The sequence below is a fragment of the Lepidochelys kempii genome, chromosome 19, assembly GCF_965140285.1.
Source record: "Lepidochelys kempii isolate rLepKem1 chromosome 19, rLepKem1.hap1, whole genome shotgun sequence".
In the NCBI taxonomy this organism is placed as follows: Eukaryota; Metazoa; Chordata; order Testudines; family Cheloniidae; genus Lepidochelys; species Lepidochelys kempii.
In genome coordinates, this window is record NC_136398.1 from 6,795,814 (window position 1) to 6,813,939 (window position 18,126).

An 18,126-nucleotide genomic window follows, 5' to 3' on the forward strand; every position below is an offset into this window, starting at 1 on the left:
TGCCATCTGCCTGTGCCTTGGGGCCAGACATGCTGGCCACTTCCTTGAGCAGCATGGAGCTAGGGCAGACAGGCAGCCTGCCTTAGTCTCGCTGCACCACTGATTGGGAGCCACCTGAGGTAAGTGCTGCCTGGCTGGAGCCTAAACCCCCTGCCCCAGGTTGGAACTCCCTCCTGCACCCCAAGCCCCAGCCCTGAGCCCCCTCCTACACTCCAAACCCTTCATCCCCTGCTCCACCCCAGAGCCTGCACCCCCTCCCACACCCCAACCCAAGCCCAGTAAAAGTGAGGGGAGGGGGAGAGCATGAGTGATGGGGTTGGGCTTTAGAGAAGGGGTGGGACAGGTGCTGGGGCAAAGGTATTCAATTTTGTGCAATTTAAAAGGTGGCAATCCTAAAGGACAGGCAGAAGCTACTTTGCCACCTTAATGTTAAGAGTTTACCTGCACCCCAGCGCAGATTAAAATGCCCTAAGCTGCACTGCAGGTAGAAGGGTAGCCTTGGTCTGGAGCAAATGTGTGCCACTGATAAAGTCAAGAAAATGACTGAATGGAAACAGACATAGGCTAGGCCATGTAGCCCTAGCTACTATACAAAGGAAGTTTGAGTTCTATGAGTGGCTGTTAAGCTGTTTGGGGAACAGCTGCACTGTTCCATACAAACATGGAACAGATGTTAGCTAAGATGGAAATTGCGTTCCTCATCCTTTACATGTTGGTTCTGCAACTGTGGCAGGCTGAGTTGTACGCTTGATCCCCAGGAACAGGTCTGGGCTGCAACATACTGCTTACTCAGCAAAGGTAACCAAGAGAACATAACAGCCATACTCGGTCAGACCAAAGGTTTATCAAGCCCTGTATCCTGTCCTCTGACAGTGGCTGATGGCAAGTGCCCCAAAGAGAACGGGCAGGTTATCAAGTGATACATTGCTTGTCACCCAATCTCAGCTTCTGACAAACAGAGGCTAGGGCCACCATTCCTCTCCATCCTGGACAATAACCATTGATGGACCTTTCTTCCATGAATCTATCTAGCTCTCTTTTGAACCCTGTTATAGTATTGGCCTTCACAACACCCTCTGACACTGATGTCTTCTTTAGAGGGCCACATTTTGTCTAAAGAAGAAATCAGTCTGGACAGAAAGTAGAATCTCAGTTACGAACACCTTGGGAATGGAGGTTGTTTGTAACTCTGAACAAATTATGGTTATTTTCAAATGTTTACAACTGAACACTAACTTAATACAGCTTTGAAACTACTATGCAGAAGAAGTGAAACAAGCACAGAAAGTTTCCTTACTTTGGCAATTTTTAAAAAAACTTTCCTTTTTAGATTTTGTAGTTCACATTCAACACAGTACTTGTGCTGTATGTGTTTTTTGCTGCTGCCTGATTGTGTACTTCTGATTCCAAATAGTGTGTTGTTGACTGGTCAGTTCATAACTGAGGTTCTACTGTACTAAGGTTGGAAGAAAATTGCAGCCCCAGTAGTTAACATGTAGTAACAGCACACTCATGGATTAATTACTGCTGGATCAGGTAACCTGTATGAAAGTCTCCAATATGATCTACAATATATGCATCATGCTGTTTAATTAAACCTTGCCCCTGTGAATGAATTAGTTGGGTAATTTAAAATGCAAGCATGTTGAGGCAGGGACCTGTCTCCATTTCCACAGTGCTGCCTACATGCCATCCAAAATTGGGATATAGGATGGTTAAAGTAGTGTGTACTACCTTTTATAGTTTGGGCTTAGTCTTACTACAAATAGTCTCCTACAGCTAGGAATGCTCAGTCCCAGCTGAGTGGAAAGGACAGAATGCAGAGTTTGAAGACTGCTTTGATTAGTACTTTTTCCTCCTCCAGCTATGTGGTTAAAGAGTGAAATAAGCATGACAGGCTGATCCTAATATAGTAATAGGCAAGGACTGGGCTGGTACAGTTCAAATTTATTGGCAGACAGAAGATGTGCTTGCCCTGCAAAGTGGTCCTTTGCCCATGTCAGCTTTTTACACATTGAACATTTATAAGCAATCCTCCATCCAAGCTTTTGGAGAGTTTTCCTTGCAGTTTGCCAATAAATAAGTCACTATGATTTTACCAGTATATTGGCATGTGAGCTCTTTGGTAGTGGGATGTTCTGTTCATATGTGGGCACCCTGTTGGTACACTTTAGCCCAGCTGCCAGGATCCCTAAATTTTGACACAAAATAATCCAGACAGACTGAGCACCAAGAGCAGCTTTGGAACAGACTCTTTATTTTGCATTGTATCTATTACAGTGTTGGAAACTTAGATACATTTTTAACTCTGAATGTGTATAAATATCTTTAATCTGTACACATCATACTAGTCCACACTAGAGTCAGGTGTATATCCTCACAAGGCCTATCAACCAACCGTGGTACAGCTATAATGTACCTCTAAAGGGCCACACATTGGAAAAATAGCCAGAGTTGTTTGACTTTTATAAACGAAAAGTTAAAAAAAAAAGTTGAATCACTGTTGGCTGTTGATGTGGCTACATCCTGAAGTCCCGTTCCCAGACTTTTGATTTGGGTAAACAGTCACATACTATTCCTCCCCTTTGTGCCATGCTCACTAGTGGTTTCATAACACAACCCACACATGAGCGGATTTAAAAAAAAAAAAAAAAAAAAAAATCAGAACACAGCACCAGCTCCACCCCGGGGGTTTGGCTTCATAGGGGTTAATGCTTTGAGCACTGTTACTGCAGCAGAATAAGCCTTTTAAATGCCATTCCTAGGGCCTTTAACAGTTTGCTTCTAAAAAATGGTAGACATCTTCAGTTTCCAAAGAGGGATCCAGAACAGATGAGGAAAGTTTCCAAAACACTATTCACTCTCCAGTAGCCTTTTCTCCAGCCCAGTATTGTACCCGGGTCTGACAGTTGTACCCATCTCTTCTCCTCTTGTGCTCCCCAGAATTAATTTTAAAATCCTGATCAGTTGTGACACTGGTTGTAGGTCATTTCTTAACATAAAAATATTCAGTTGGATTATTTTGGAGTTTGCATAGACCTGTGCTGATAAAAGGCTTATTCACTCAGGAGTTTACCATATCTGTAATATGGAAGGGTAAGTGGCAAGCAGGAGTTCAGGTTTACTAGAGAAACTAGATCTGCACCTCCAGTGAAGGAAAGGAAAGTAGGATTCAGATGAAGAGCTCCACCTCCTTTAGGGCTCTTTTGAAGTCACTGCAACAGTTCTGTTATGCAGGCAGCTACTGCGTGTTCTGACTACAGCTGCCTGTCTATAAGACACCAAGCACAGGTCAAGTCTTAAATGGAAGGAGGATATATACATCCCTTGATCAACAAATTCAGACAATACAGAGAGCTTATTTGCTTTAGGTCAACTGAAGTAGCTCAAGCTCCACACAGTAAAAGGATGAAATCTTAGCCCCAAACTGAAGTGATAAGGTATTAAAGATGACATTAACGCAGGGCCAAAGGAGAAAACTAGAAATTTAGACTAGCTAATTCTAATGTTCTAACTGATGGAGATACTAGAAGCCTGGGATGCTTTGCACTAAAATGAGTAATTCCAAAGGGATCACTCTGATATGAGTTAGCAGCCTCCTAGCCCCATCATCACCTTAATCTGGAGATGTCTGCCACACCAGTCTCATGCAATTCAGTTTTCAGAAGGAGACTGTCAGGAATGCAAGCTCAGCACTAGTGCTGTTTTACAGCATGGCATACAGGCCCCAACGCTTATGGATTAGGAAATGTGACAATGGAGATTTTAGTCTGTACGTTTGGCTAAGATCCAAAACTTCACTGAGGTAAGGTCCTCACATTTTTTATGACAGGACAGAATGGTACCTACTGTGGGCAGCCTTAAGAATCTTCTGTTTTCTGATAGTCAAGAGAAAGTAGTACTTTGCTTAGACATCACTGGTAATTTGCAACATATTAGCAAGTATCTAACCTGGCTAAATACAGAACCAAGCTGAAGTCCATCTGGATTTAGACCAGTTTAACACTAGAATTTGGATCAGTTTTTAGTACTATACAAGGCCTCTGCATCAATGGATCTTCCATTTTTTGCTACTGCAATGTTATAAGCCCCTTTGGGACACCTTGGTTTGACACTGTCATAGTTGAAGCTTTACTGCACCCTTTAAAAAGGTCAGAACATTCATGAGTTCTAACTGGACTGCTGGGTTGTGAGAACATGCCAAGACAGCTTATGAGAGAAGAGGCTGTGCTGTTTAATGCAGTAGTGTTGAAGAGGCTGGTCTAGGAATAACACCCCCCCACACACACACACACCCAAGAGTGCTTCAAGTTATGATACATGCAGAGATCTGAGAATGAGGGAAGGGATCCAGTATAATGGCACAGATTAAACTTCTTCTAAATACTTTGAGAGATTTCATTGTACCAGTTATCTGCCCTGGTCATGTACTAGAGACTAGAGAAAGCCAAACACTAGCAGTTAACTGTAATTGCATGCTTGCTTGAGGATCCTTCCTCCAATTATCCCTGACATGTTCTGAGTTGATATTGCTTTCACTCTGGGTTGAAGTGCTATTGCTCTAGGTAACCAATACAGAGGAGGTACTGCCAACAGTCAGGAGTCCCTAAACGACAAGAATGGTAAAACTAGTTTTTATAGCTAGCATCCACTGGGTATGCCATACTTGGAGGTATGCTAGATGCGCACAATTACTGAGCAATATAGTATGCAGGAAGTAAACTAGCCTCTAAAGTGTTTTAGGAGCACCTAAGAGATGGTGGTCCGAGAAGATAAGTGTACAAAATAGACCCCAGACCTAGGGGATTTACGATACCCAAGTTGCTGACAGCACAAACTTAGCACTGAGGTTAACTGAACGGGTTGGCATAGTCTGTAGTGCAACCACTGCATGCAGTGCAATATTGATAGGAAAAAAGGCCATAGATTGTTTAACAAAACAGTAATATTCAAAATAAAAAGTAGACCCATAAGATGAATGCTTGAATTTCAACATCTCTTGTAGGTCTACACGGCACTTGTGAGAGCTGAGAAAAATAGAAGCAGCTTACATGCGGGGGTGGGGGGGGATGAATGTTTGTTAAAAACTAAGTGGCACACCCCAGGACAGCATTTGTGGAGGTTCTGGAGAGAGCTTATCTACAGACACTTAGCATAAATTCAACAAGGTTGACATCAGCATGGATTCTCCTGCACTCTGCAAGAGCAGCTTTCCAAAAGCCAAACTTGTTCCCTAATATCAGTTGTAAAGTTCCAATTCAGAAGACAGCAGGAAGTGATGCCCTTTTCACAAGATTTGTTTTTTTGGTTTTGTTTTGTTTTTTTGGGGGGTGGGGGAGGGAAGGGCAGGGTGCAAGATTTTTTTGGTAAACCAAATATTCCCCCATTTTCTATAAAAAGATGTCAAGCTAATTACAAGAAGGAACAATACCTCAATAGGTGGCTTGGGCTTAAGTATTAGTTTCTCTGGTTGCTAAGGGAAGGTTTGAGTTGTAATTTAGACAGTAGTTTACTGCTTTGTGTAGGAATGGCTCTTGCTATCAAGGACAAGAAGCAAGCTTCCTCACAGCAGGAAGATAGTAGGGCCACTCTGAACAAAAAGCCATCCTTACTACCTCTGCAGCTTTTGCTACAAGTTTGTTAGGTAGTTCCACATCATTTCAGGGACCAAAAGTCTCATTTTAAAAAAGCGATCTTGCAAAGCCGATCCCAATGCCTCTTCATGCTGCAATGAATGGAAGAAGCTCCGATGGAGTGAGGAGCTCCATTTCTTTTATATGGTCCTGAGGTAATGCACAGAACAAATAAAACCTTGGGTTTTAAGTGATTTACATCAGAAGACTACAATTGTGGATGAATCAAGATCTTTTGGTTACCTTTTTGCTATTGAGATGCCATCCTAAAGCCATGGAGGTATCAGGCTCTATCCTAGAAGGATATTTTCTCTTCACCACAGTCCTAATATAGTACTCTGGTTCATGTAACACCTCAGATAGCTGACTGGTGGAATAGCAGCTCCAAGAATGTCTCCCTCATCAGTGAAGGGACCACTGGGTCACAGGTGGCTTTGGAACATTTCTCATAAGGCCTTCCACATAGAACCTGTCTATGGAAGGGATACATTACTGCTTTTCATTTGCCAAAGAGGGAGCCTTTTTGGAAGAGTAAAAGCAAGATGGGGCTCAGTATTGACCAGATATCACAGAAAGACACAGCCTCATGGGAGAGAGAGCTGAGGAGGAAGGAAACAGAGTCCCACACACGTCTTCTCCAGTTCTGGGTTTCAAAGTTGTTAACTTCCCTTGGCTGTAGATTCAATTTCAAATACAATATGAATATCCAGAGTCTAGTTGGTAAAAAAAATTAGACACTGAATAGGTTTACCCTAAGCTTAAAATAAGGTTTTATTGATTGTAGAACGGTTCAATCCCACAGTGAATTTTACCATCTCCATGAAACTGATCATATGAATTTTGTTCCTCTGAAGCCCTTCACTTGATAACAGTTCCTATTCAACAACTTATTTCCTACTGATAAACAGCTTGATTCTGCAGATTTAGCCCAACCCACCTGCAGGCTTTCAGGTAGCCTGGCTACCACATTCTGTGGTCACATCCAGCCCCTGAAGGTCTCCCAAACAGCCATGCAGGAGAACAGTCCTTTTTACCCATCCACATTCTCTTCTTACTCTCCACAAAGTGGGTGTCTGCTTATACATCAATTCAGGACAGCATTTTTTAATTTCAATGATCCCTGCAAAGCAGTTTGCTACAGCATCCATTTCTCTTCCAGATCCACTGCTGGATTATTTGCAGATACAGAAAGAGGTGAGAGAAAGGTGTCAGTGCAACAACTGAGCTTTAGGGTACATCCTAGAACCTAAAGTACCGTATGCATGGCCATGGGAAACATCATTGATGCTAGTGCTGAAAGGCCTACAAGTGGAAGGAAAAATAGCAGCAACCCCACCCCCCCGCCTGCCTCACAAAAGAGACAGGAGAAAGAACACCCATGTGTAGAAGCTTCACTTAACCCACAGTTGCTCACGGATATTTTTAATGGGGAAATAAAATCTCTTGAGGCAAGCAAGATTCTTGAATAAGACTGGACCAATTAGATTGTAGGTAGGCTAACCCCAGCATCCAGGAATATACTCTGCAATCATACTGATGGTATTTGAGACCTTAAGCAGAAGGCTAGGCTTGAATTTGAATATAAAGCCAGATTGCTTATTTCTTCATCTTCCATCAACTGCATAAGGATTCATTAGAAGAGATTTTAATTTGCATGCTCTTCTTTAACAAACTACCCCAATACATATTACATTGAACTACACAATGAATCTTTCTTTCATAAAAGTCTCAATACAAAAGACTTCTCAGCAGCTAACCCAAGCTTTAGAAGATGGACAAAAGGATTTCTCCCCCCTCTGTTTAAAGAGAAGAGGGAGGGGATGCACACTAGCCATAGGCATGTGAGTGAGCCACTGGGCTAATGTAAGTGGCTTGTCAAGTAACCTCACAAACCTTAATACATTTTTTTAAAATGCAATATTCAGTTTCATTCTTCACAGATAAATGAAGGTTCCAATTTTAATGTGTTCGCTAGGAGTCCAAGTTCCCTGGTAGGTTTCTAAAGATCCTGCAATGGCACAGCACTCCAGTACACCAACTAAGCTTTCACACGTGCTCCACAAGGCTCTCTAATATTAAATAATTCACCCCAAACTTGAACTGCAGCAAGTGATAAAGGAACTTTATGCATTTAGAGATCACTCTAGCCATAGCCAGCTACCAGTCAAATGCACCGATTTTTTTTTTTTAAATGTGAAGGACTTGTGAAATTAGATTTCTTGATTTCATACAACTGGCACCATGCTTTGTTTCTTACCCTCTTGAAATTCTCAGTCCCAAAGGCATCAAAACTTGCACTTGCTTAGGACAGCAAGAACAGGGAGGGGATGCACTCAGCAAGTTTATTAGACACCTCGGTGAACCATGTTTCCCCATCCCCTTCCCTCAAATCCCAAAATTGTTTGGGTTCTCCATAGCCTATTGTGTTTTATATCACTCTTGGCTAACTAAACTCAATCTGGAAAAGGAGTTTAAGACAAATCTATGTTTGCTTGTACAGTACGTGAGTAAACAGAGGAAAAAGAAGCAGGACAACCAGTGAGTGAGTTCATAGACCATCATTTCCAGGTGTACCTGCCTCACAGTATTCTATTTACATAAATTACAGAAATTTCATATATATTTTTCTCTGAAGCCCAATTAGACAAATATCTACCTATATATAATATATAAAAAATACAGAGCTTTGACTCTTCCTTTTGAAGTAAAATGTACATGATCCAACTGTGAGCAGAAAGTAATCCTGAAAACTCAGGCCCTTTGCTACTGGAGTTAACACCGCACACAATGCTCCTGTCAAGTGTAGCTATGCCCTCCTTCCTCCCCACCCCATAACAAATAATCCACCCCCACCCCATCCATTCAGAAAAAAATCCAAATCTTAATACATGTTTTCATGAAACAAATTTTCAAGTAAAGATGAAGATGGGTTTCACCATTTCAACAGTTCTGTGACTTCAATCAGTAGCAATGCAAGCGAAGCCCGTGCAATGACAGCTGTGCTTCCTCTTTTCAAAGACCACCAAAACATCTCCCCCACCTGTTCACAATTACCATCTTTGGGGTTTTGTTGCTTTTTTTTAAATACCAATAACAGTTCTTTTAAAAAAAAAAATTAATATTTTTAAACAAAGGGAAAAAATCCTTCCCCAGGAAAAGTCTCCCCACTTCTCCTTTGTCCATTTACAGTATGTTTCAAGGGGAACTTGGCCCATGTCCAATGGCGCGGTCCACTGAAGGAGAGCTGTGAAAACGTGAGGGGCTAAACTTTGCTCTTGGCAGATTAGAGTCTTTAACAAAGAGTAAGATGTGCAAAAAAAATTAAATAGATCAACCCTAGCTTCCAGGATTAATATTGTCAGAGAAGAGAATGCTTAACTTTTGATTTGTGTTTCCCCCCCCCCCCCACCCCTACTGAAATTTCATTTAAGTACCCGAGGTAACAAGTGACAATATTTGTGAAAGATCACCACAAATTAAAACAAGAGGTGCAATTTGTTACCTCCGTGTCCTTCCTCCACCTTGGTGCCTGCTTTAAAGACATGTATGCAGCAGCAAAAAAAGTGTAAAAAATAAAATCCCCTTCTTTCCATGAGAGCAAAGCATTGCTTCTAGCTGTTCTTGAAGGAGGAACTGTTTCCTAATGGGTGGCGTGGGTGTTTGCGCCTTCTGTTTGTAAGGAGGGGGAAATGGGACTATAACTCTGGCTGCTCCCAGTTGATTTCTGGCAAGTTCATGGTGTTCTTCCCCATCTGAACACATTATAGCTGGAAGCCTTCCATAGGGGCCTCAGGCTGCTGGAAGATGAATTGCTGCTGGTTCTCATCTACCTGGGGAGCCAGGTTGGAGTCGTCATCCTCTACTCCAAAGTAGTGCTCAATCAAATCAAAGGCCTTCTGGTAGATTTCCTGGTTCTCATGACTCTGCAGGAACTCTATCTTATCCAAGCCTTAGGAAAGAGAAAAATGGAATGTGGCAAGACTGATCAGAACATCCATATTATTCCCTGCCCCCATCCATCCTTCACCCTTTCAACTGTTTGGGGCCACAAGACCACCATTTGTTCAGCTTGCATTTTGCCCACCTACCCCTTCTCCCCCCGCAAGGCCATGCCCCCTTCCCACCTACCCCCCTATTCCTTTTACCCCCCAAGGCCACCACCTCACCTTACATGTGCGTCTTCTCCAGGCACCTAATTAGTCGAGCCATGCTTGTGTGACTCCATAATAAGGTGGGTGTCCCTTCATTCTCTCGTGTGTGGCTGCCCAGGAGTGCACCTTAGAGGGAACTATCCATGGACCACCTGAATGGAGCTTATGGACCACTGGTGGTCCATGGACCAGTTTGAGAACGTTTGCTCTAACACATATCCTGCATTACTTCCTCCTGGGAAGGAGTCACGATAGCAAGGCCAGTGAGAGCCACTTACCATAGGCTTCCTCAATGAGGCTGCAGTAGGGGTTGATGCCTGTGCCACTTTGCTTGGCCTCCTGCTCACCGAGCCGCAGGATATTCTCCAGGCCATTCAGGGCCACTTGAACAATCTTGGAGTCCATGACAGTCAGCAGGTCACACAGAGGTTTGATACAGCCTAGGTTTACCAAGTACCTGAAGAGAAGGCACAGGGAAGACAAACATTCAGTTTATCAGGAAGGAAGGTTAAGTAACAGTGTGGCATGCATTTAGGTTTAAAGGGCCACTGTCAGGTTTAAGGAAATTTGTATTTTAAATATTGCCTAACAGGTAATACCCTTTTCACCATTAGCTATGGAAGCTGGGTGTTTAAATTAGGCACTTTAACCTCTCTCTCAAGAGCTAACAACCAGGGCCCTTATTTACAATGTGTTAGCACTTAACTCCCATTGAAGTCAGAATCCAGATGTATTAAAGGTGCCTGATTTTATATGCAGGCAAGTTTGACATTCTACTCTGGTTTGTCCAAGCTTTGACATTTACTTTGAATGACAAAGTAAACTATGAAACTGGAGTCATCTGTATCACTTGTTTACAGTCAGATGCACTTTTTAAATCCCAACAAAAAACTTCACTGGAATTAAAAAAAAAAAAGATTCCCATGGGTCTTAAATTTTGCAGCATATCTTTAAATTTAGCCTATAGTTAGCCAGGTATTTATACTCTGATACTGTGAAAGATTTATACCCAACATCTGTTTAAATTTAGACTTGCAAAATTATTTGTGCATTTCCTACACAAGCTGCAGAAAAAACAAAGTTACCACCACTAACTCACCTGCATAGAGTCCATATTACATTTTTCCTGTGTAAAGCACACAATACTGACAAAAAGTGATAGGAGCACCTTGTAATGCTGCTGCTGCTATTAGATGCACACTTAATAAATTTTAAGGACACAGAAATGTATTTTGAATGAAGCAGAACAGAAAGGGTTTAAAACCCAAGAGCAAGTACTAATGGATTAGGAAATTAAAGTACTTCATTGGGTTTTGAATTGTACCCAAGCCAGAGTGTCAGCATATACACATGATGCAAACTAGATACTTCCAGAATTATACTGCATGGCCAACATGCTGAAGACTTGTAAGTACATCCTTTGCGTGGCACAAGATTTTTAAATCAATACTGTTTATGCTACATTTGAGGTGTGTTTTAGTTATATAAAACCAAGTTACACTAAGCTATAGCTCAGACTTTGAATATGAACAATGACTCTTCTGGTTCTCAACAGCTACAGTCTCAATGGTGACTGCAGAAGCAGCATCAGTAAGTTATCCCTACTTGAATGGCTTTACAGCAAAAATGTATTCTCTTCATTGAAAGAATTAGAGCCCAGGGAAAGCTAGATACATGCTGGATCTCTGAATACATCTTGGAGCTTCTTTCAAGGCCAAGGTAACCAGAGGAGTCGATGGACGGATGGCCACAAATGCGGATGGCAAACTGATTGTACGAAGTTGCTATAGCTTCATGGAGTCAGAGACAAACTACAGATAAAACAGCCTCTCAATTTACCTGATCTGCTCTGGGGTTCCTCCTGATGTTGCATTCGTGATGGCCCAGGCTGCCTCTTTCCTTGTGCGGAATTCTGCTTTCTGTAAGATTTCTATCAGCACTGGGAAAATGTTTGCATCTATGACTGCCTGAAGGAAGAGAGAAGCAGCATTTAGAACAGGCCAAGTGACTCCTAAAAAGGTAGCAGGCTCCAGGAACAGAAACCTATAACCTTTTCAGTATCCCCATCTGCTTTCCCTACCATGTCCTGTAAGTGTAAGATTAAGTTTACAGTCCAAGAACTTAAATCTCCTATTATTGCACCAATACCACAGGAAGTCTTTGGTCACTGTGTGCATCTGTTTGGATATAAGCCCTTAGAAAGGATAATAATCAAATGCTGTACACCCATTGAAAAGCACTATTCTAAGTGTACGTCTGAACTTTGGAACCACAATGAAGAGGCAGATTAATCCTCATCTCCCCAAGCTCACTCAGTGATTAGACATTTAGAGCATGTTTCAGACCAGGCTCCATTTGTGGGCACAATTAGCGTCACTTAGATGTCTAAATATCATTGTGGGTGCAGTCAAGTAGGACACTAATTGTGCCTGCAAATAACTAGAGAAAAAGGGAAGCCCAGGGTGTAAAATGTGGCCCTTAAAACACCAACTAAGAATCACATAAGCTTTGTTTTAATGGTGCTCCGTGGATCCAAGAGTGCTGCAGGTGGACCTGCCGAGGATTCTAGAAACTGTACCTGTATCTGAGCCCTGTTTCCAGCTGTGATGTTAGAAATGGTCCAGCAAGCTTCCTTCCGGATAGACTCTTTGGGGCTGCTTAATAAATGAAGCAGGCAAGGCAGAGCTGAGCAGTTCAAGATCACCTTAAGAGAAGAGTACAGGATAGGATGACACCGTTCGCCTTCCTCCGCTTCCATATAGTGGATACTTTCAGCACATCTTCACTGAATTCTTATGGGGAAGAATATTTTCTTCCAACATTTTCCAGAAACTCCTGCCACTGAATGAGGTGTTCCATTCAGCAGCAGCAGGAAGAGAATGCTTTTCCTATCCCAAAGAGGCATGTGTAGGATCAGACATCCCAATTGCAAAGTGTTCTACCAGGAATGCGCTGTATGTGGTTCAGGAGGTAGACAGAAGACAAGCCTCCCTCCGCTGCATCCTGCTCCTCATCTCCTGTTGTAGCAGAGCTCAAGGAGGAGGCAGCAGCAGAATGAGTCATCCCTAGAGTTCTTGGATGCTGGAAATTAGGAATTTCAATGACTGGAGTCCTGAGATTTGTTTCCCTACACACACATTGGCTACAATGAGATGCTCGTATACAGTATATTTTTCATAAGCACCAATACATAGAAGGGACTTTTGTTGCAGCTAAATCTTGAACCATTCCATCATGGCTCAGTTCATCTTATGGGCAACCCTGCAGGTTGAGCCATTCCTGTTTTGATTAAGGGGTGGGTTTTCTAACCTAGATTTCATCTTCTAGTGGCAAGTCTAGAAATCTGAGCGCAGATCTGTCATGAGATCTTTACCCCATCGTCTTAGTAATAATCTGGGTTTTTATCTGAGACGTTTTAAATGCTCCCTCCTGCTCAAACACTGAATTTGAGAAGACCTAGTAACATCCCACTCACCTGGGTCTGGATGTCATCACCTGTCACAATGTTGCCTACAGCTCGCAAAGCTGGGGAAGCTACTTTATAATCATTGTGCCTAAAAGAAAGAGGAAGGGAAAGAAACATCAGTCCAAGCCCTTTGCAACAGAATCCCTCCACCCTCCTCACCCCCCAGCATCACCCCCATTTGGTTAAAATCCCACCATCAGAAGCATACAGCAAAACGTGTCCAAACCAAAGACTGTCATTGAAAGAGCAAGGATTGTGTCACCATAAGAACATTCTTTATCCTCTTACAACCATAAGCTTCATCATGGACCACTTCTTGTCACCTTCAAATCACTCCTAAACTTTAGTCTTTCATGCCCCTCCTCACTATTGTGGCATCCAATTAACAGTAATTAGAACACTCCTGAAAATGCATTTATTCTGCAAACCCTCAAGATGCAATGCAAATGAAAGCCATTTGCATTAGACAACACAAAATCAACAAATCTAAAATAGAGCAATGACTCTACAGATAGTTCGATGGATTACAGGAGTGTCAACAAAAGACAAGTTTATTTGGAATGTGCTGTATTTATTCGGTTATTGATCCTTTTCTTCTAACATTATAATAGAGCCAACAAAAGATTACTTTAAGCTTCCACAGATGAGTTTTAAAGCATTAGAGCAGCACAGAGCGTACGGTCTTAGTCTGGCATCAACACCATAGCCTTTGCACATTCATGGGTTAGACTAGCTCTCAGGACCAGCATTGTCTTTCTGTATCATGCTCTTCCTAGCATAGGGCACTACAGCTACACTTCCAGCACTATACAGAGACTTTTCCCCCTGTCCGATAGGCCAGCACAACCCATGTCACATATTCCCACATACCCATCGATACTAGATAATCCCTCTGACACAAGCAGCCTTATTTTTCCGCTTCACCTTGATAAGCAAAGGGTTAACGAGACAAACCCATATTCACATGGGCTGTTCAGTCCAAGGTCTTTGCCTCTTATGCAGGGCAACACACTTACATTAACAGCTCTACCAGTCGCCGACACACCCCAGAGTCTATTACTGCTTGGATTTTCTCATTGGGGCCATCTGATAGGTAGGAGAGTGCCCAGCAGGCATCTGCCAGCAAGTCGGAGTCACTGCTGAATAATAATCGGGACAATACCGGCAAGCAAGGAGACACCTAAAAGAATAACCAACAACCCCCACCCCGGAGAGAGAGTTTAGAAAAGGTTCGTTGAGAAGCGGCAAGGCAGCTGTGTGTGCAAGCATGCCAAATGTCAGTGTGTGTGACTAATTAACTGGATGCCATCCTATGGGTGGGGTTCTCACCTAGATTTCTAAACCTACCACAATTAACAGTACCAAAGAACTGGTTCAACTAACATCAGAAACCAAAGTTTCCATTCATACATTTGATACCTAGGACCTTACATATATTGTTCAGGGGCCAGTTGTCTGACAAAGTGTTAGAGTCGTTGATGTAATACGGATAGTTTTGGATACACAGATTCCTACATAGTTCACATAACCTTGTAGCAAAAGAGATTCAAGTTACAACAGGGCCTCTCCAACGCTCACTAATCCAGCATATAGGGGTCATCCCTCTCCAAAACTAATATCCAGTTATAAGCTTTTTACCATTCTTTATAAAATGAGCAACAGCTGGACTGTTTGCAGCTTGGATGACAAGCACTCTTCTCATGTAAGAAAACCACCTCATTTCCTGCCTCTTTGATAATCTTCAACAGCCAGTACTGTTGACAGGGACCCCCAACAGTCACCACCATACTTGGTAACCTATGTAACGGTGCACAGCCTTACACATACTTCTAACTATCCATCACTGCAGCTTCTTCAGCCTTATCAAGGGAGTTGTCAAGTAACAGACCTTAACCACAGTGTTAAGCAAAATAGGGAGCAAAGATCCTCCAGTCCTGCTTAATGTTCATGCTGTTACTGACCATCTTTTTTAGATGACAGGGCACCAAACAGAAGGGGTATAGAGAAGAGAAGGCCTTCCATTGGGTAATAAGTAAGTCTGCTGTGAAGGATTTCTATATTTTGAAGTTTGGTTTGTTCCAAATTGGAACAAACTCCAAAGTTCTGCGTTCTCCACTAAAGAGAATGGAGCCCCAGCTCTGGGGCAGCCTGCATGGCCTAGATCAGGGGTTGGCAAACTACAGCCTGGGGGCTGGATCTGGCCCCCGAGCGGTTTTAATTCAGCCTTCAAGCTCCGCTTGGGGAGCGGAGTCTGGGGCTTGCTGTGCTCCAGCCAAGGAGTGGGGTCAGGGGCCGCTCCATGCAGCCCCCAGAAGCAGTAGCATAGCTCCTCTCTGGCTCCTATGCTTAGGGGCAGCCAAGAGGCTCTGCTCCACACACTGCCCCCGCAGCTCCCATTGCCTGGGAACTATGGCCAATGGGAGCTGCAGGGGTGGTGCCTGTGGATGGGGCAGTGCATAGCAGAGCCACCAAGCCATGCCGTGACATAGGAGCCAGGGTGGGGGAGGGGACATGGACATGTTGCTGCTTCCAGGAGCCACTTGACGTAAGTGCCACCCAGATCCACCCCCCACACACCCCAACTCCAATTTTGTGAGCATTCATGGCCTGCCATATAATTTCTATAACAAGATGTGGCCCTCAGTCCCAAAAGTTTGCCCACTCCTGGCCTAGACTCTGGGGTCCCTGACTCAGACAGTCCACCAGGTGGACTACCAAGGAGCCTAGGGATGGAAAGCTAGCAGGAAACAGGCAGGTTTCAAAAGCTACCTAGCAGCCCTTGTCCCATCAGGCCCCCGCCTTATTACCAATAGAAATTCATCAAAATTGAACCATCTCCATCAAATGTTTAGACGGAGATCAGCAAACTCCAAAATATGTTAGTCTGAATGTTTCTTATGACCTCTAGAGGTAGCAGACCTCAGGGTCTTTCTGGGGTTCCCTCTCCACAACAGCTTCTGTTCCCATTAACAGGAAAGGATTCATTCCTCACCTTGTCAAATTCAGGTGGTGGGTTCTTCCCTCTGCACAAGTTTGACAAGGCCCAGACAGCATTTCGAGTCATTGTCAACCTGGTGGACTTGGTGAGGAGCCTAAAAAGAGAAACAACAGCTATTACACTCCCAGGTTAAGTCAGTTGAGTTGTCTTTAAACCAGCACATGATTCAATATGAAGGAACACAATAAGAGTCCAAGAGGTTCGAGACAGCTGCACCCACTTGCTAAGCCCAGGTCTGAAAAATTCAGATCATGCTATTGTTGTATATTTCATGAGCATCATGCACAGACCGTGAGGAAAGATGAACTGTGGGTACCCCTAGGGCAGAAACAATAGCTGTTTAACAGCACAACTCTGATCAGGAAGCATATACTGTCTTCAACTAAAATTGCTAGGGGGAATTTAGGTTGGCAGAATGCGATTTCTCAAGACTGAAATTTGGCTAAGACATCCAGATAAGCGCCCACACTGATGAAGAGGTCCATGGGATCTTCAGTGACCACAAGTAATCAGGACCTCATTTTTAGATCTCATCTGAAAAGATCAGCAGCTTTAGGACCCCAGAATACTAGTTCAGTACTGACCCAGGAACAACGCTATTTGCAATACAATCAATGCCACTTCTTGCCAAGGAAACCACTCAAGACTACACAACTGTATAGAAATTATGGTGAAAGATTTCAAAATGCTTTCAACAAACCGGGATTTCTGCTGGTAGCAACCTCATTGCCAGTGCTGACAGTATGGAAGATTTATCTTGTGGTAAAGTGCATTTCAGGAGAAAACCAGCTTTTAAAGATCTAAATCATTGACCTTCTTAGCGGGTCCAGTTGAAATTAGAAGCTTTGTTCTCTAACACTTCATGGTTCATAAAGAGCGAGAAGTTCCCACCCAGCTTTTTGGACTCTGCATGAAATAAGATGGGGCAACGTGGTGCTTTCCTCTTGGACCATGACCAGCTCTGTGCACCTGTCACAATCACCACCACAAATAAAACCAATCCCTTAGTTCTTGGACAGGAAAAAAAAAAAGTCACCAGCTTAGCCTCAAGGAGCCTGAAGTCAGCAGCTACTGTAAGAAGAGGCTGTTGATTTACTTGCACCATCCATGGCAAAGCACTTATCTTGCTACTAGAAGCAGCATCAGTTCACCCAGAACAGGATGGGGTAATTTAGACTGTTTTGAGAGTAATTAATATGGCTAGTACTTGAAAGCCCTCAGTCTAGGTGAATCTTCCCATCTCCATTTCTAGTGTGCTGAAGCAGTTGTCAGGACTTGTGTGTTAAACAGAGGCAGAGAGCAGAGTGCAAAGACCTTCTTCTCCTCAACCCTGGGAAGACCTCAGACTAACAGGTTCCTGAAGTTTATAGTGTAGCTGTATCTCTTTGGGTTCTCTGCACTTACTGTATATGCACTTCTAAATAGCCCCTGTGACTTCAGAAAGGGCTGTCTGGCATACTCTGCAGCAAGAGCTCATGCCATGCACAGCAAACGCAAGGATGTGTGAGGTGAGTTGTCTAGCAAGTTGTATCAGACACCAGTCTGAACTACTGCTAATTCATCTGATGCCTATTTGCAGGCTAAGATGACTCCCAACCCCCACACACACTCTTCAGTAGTTCTGTTCACTCAACCTGGACACCAAGAGGATACTCTGCTTTAGTACACAGGGGCTTTAAGAACTGTATTGCCAAGTGTTCATGGCTACTCACAGTAACAAGGGAGGAAGAATAGAGCAGTTAAGGACATAATCTCTACACACAGAGCTGTCTCCAGCGATGTTCCCCAACGCCCAGACAGCCTGGAAGGAAAGAGCAGCAGTTTTAGCGCACACAGTCTCTGAATAGAGGATGAAGGGAGCACTGTCCTAGGAAAGTG

General features: G+C 43.2%; 1 protein-coding gene across 2 annotated transcripts in view; it reads right to left on the reverse strand.

Annotated features, from left to right (window-relative positions):
• Window positions 1–2,236: 2,236 nt before the first annotated feature.
• KPNA6 (karyopherin subunit alpha 6) overlaps window positions 2,237–18,126 on the reverse strand; it is a 42,016-nt gene continuing 26,126 nt past the window's right edge. For both annotated transcript variants that reach the window (XM_073317865.1, XM_073317866.1), the window contains exons 7-14: window positions 17,961–18,049; window positions 16,243–16,342; window positions 14,267–14,430; window positions 13,260–13,338; window positions 12,363–12,488; window positions 11,624–11,751; window positions 10,063–10,241; window positions 2,237–9,582 (exon numbers count right to left, since the gene is read on the reverse strand). In XM_073317865.1, coding sequence (XP_073173966.1) covers window positions 9,395–9,582; window positions 10,063–10,241; window positions 11,624–11,751; window positions 12,363–12,488; window positions 13,260–13,338; window positions 14,267–14,430; window positions 16,243–16,342; window positions 17,961–18,049 — 1,053 coding nt within the window. In that variant the 3' untranslated portion in view covers window positions 2,237–9,394. The remainder of the gene's footprint in view (window positions 9,583–10,062; window positions 10,242–11,623; window positions 11,752–12,362; window positions 12,489–13,259; window positions 13,339–14,266; window positions 14,431–16,242; window positions 16,343–17,960; window positions 18,050–18,126) is intronic.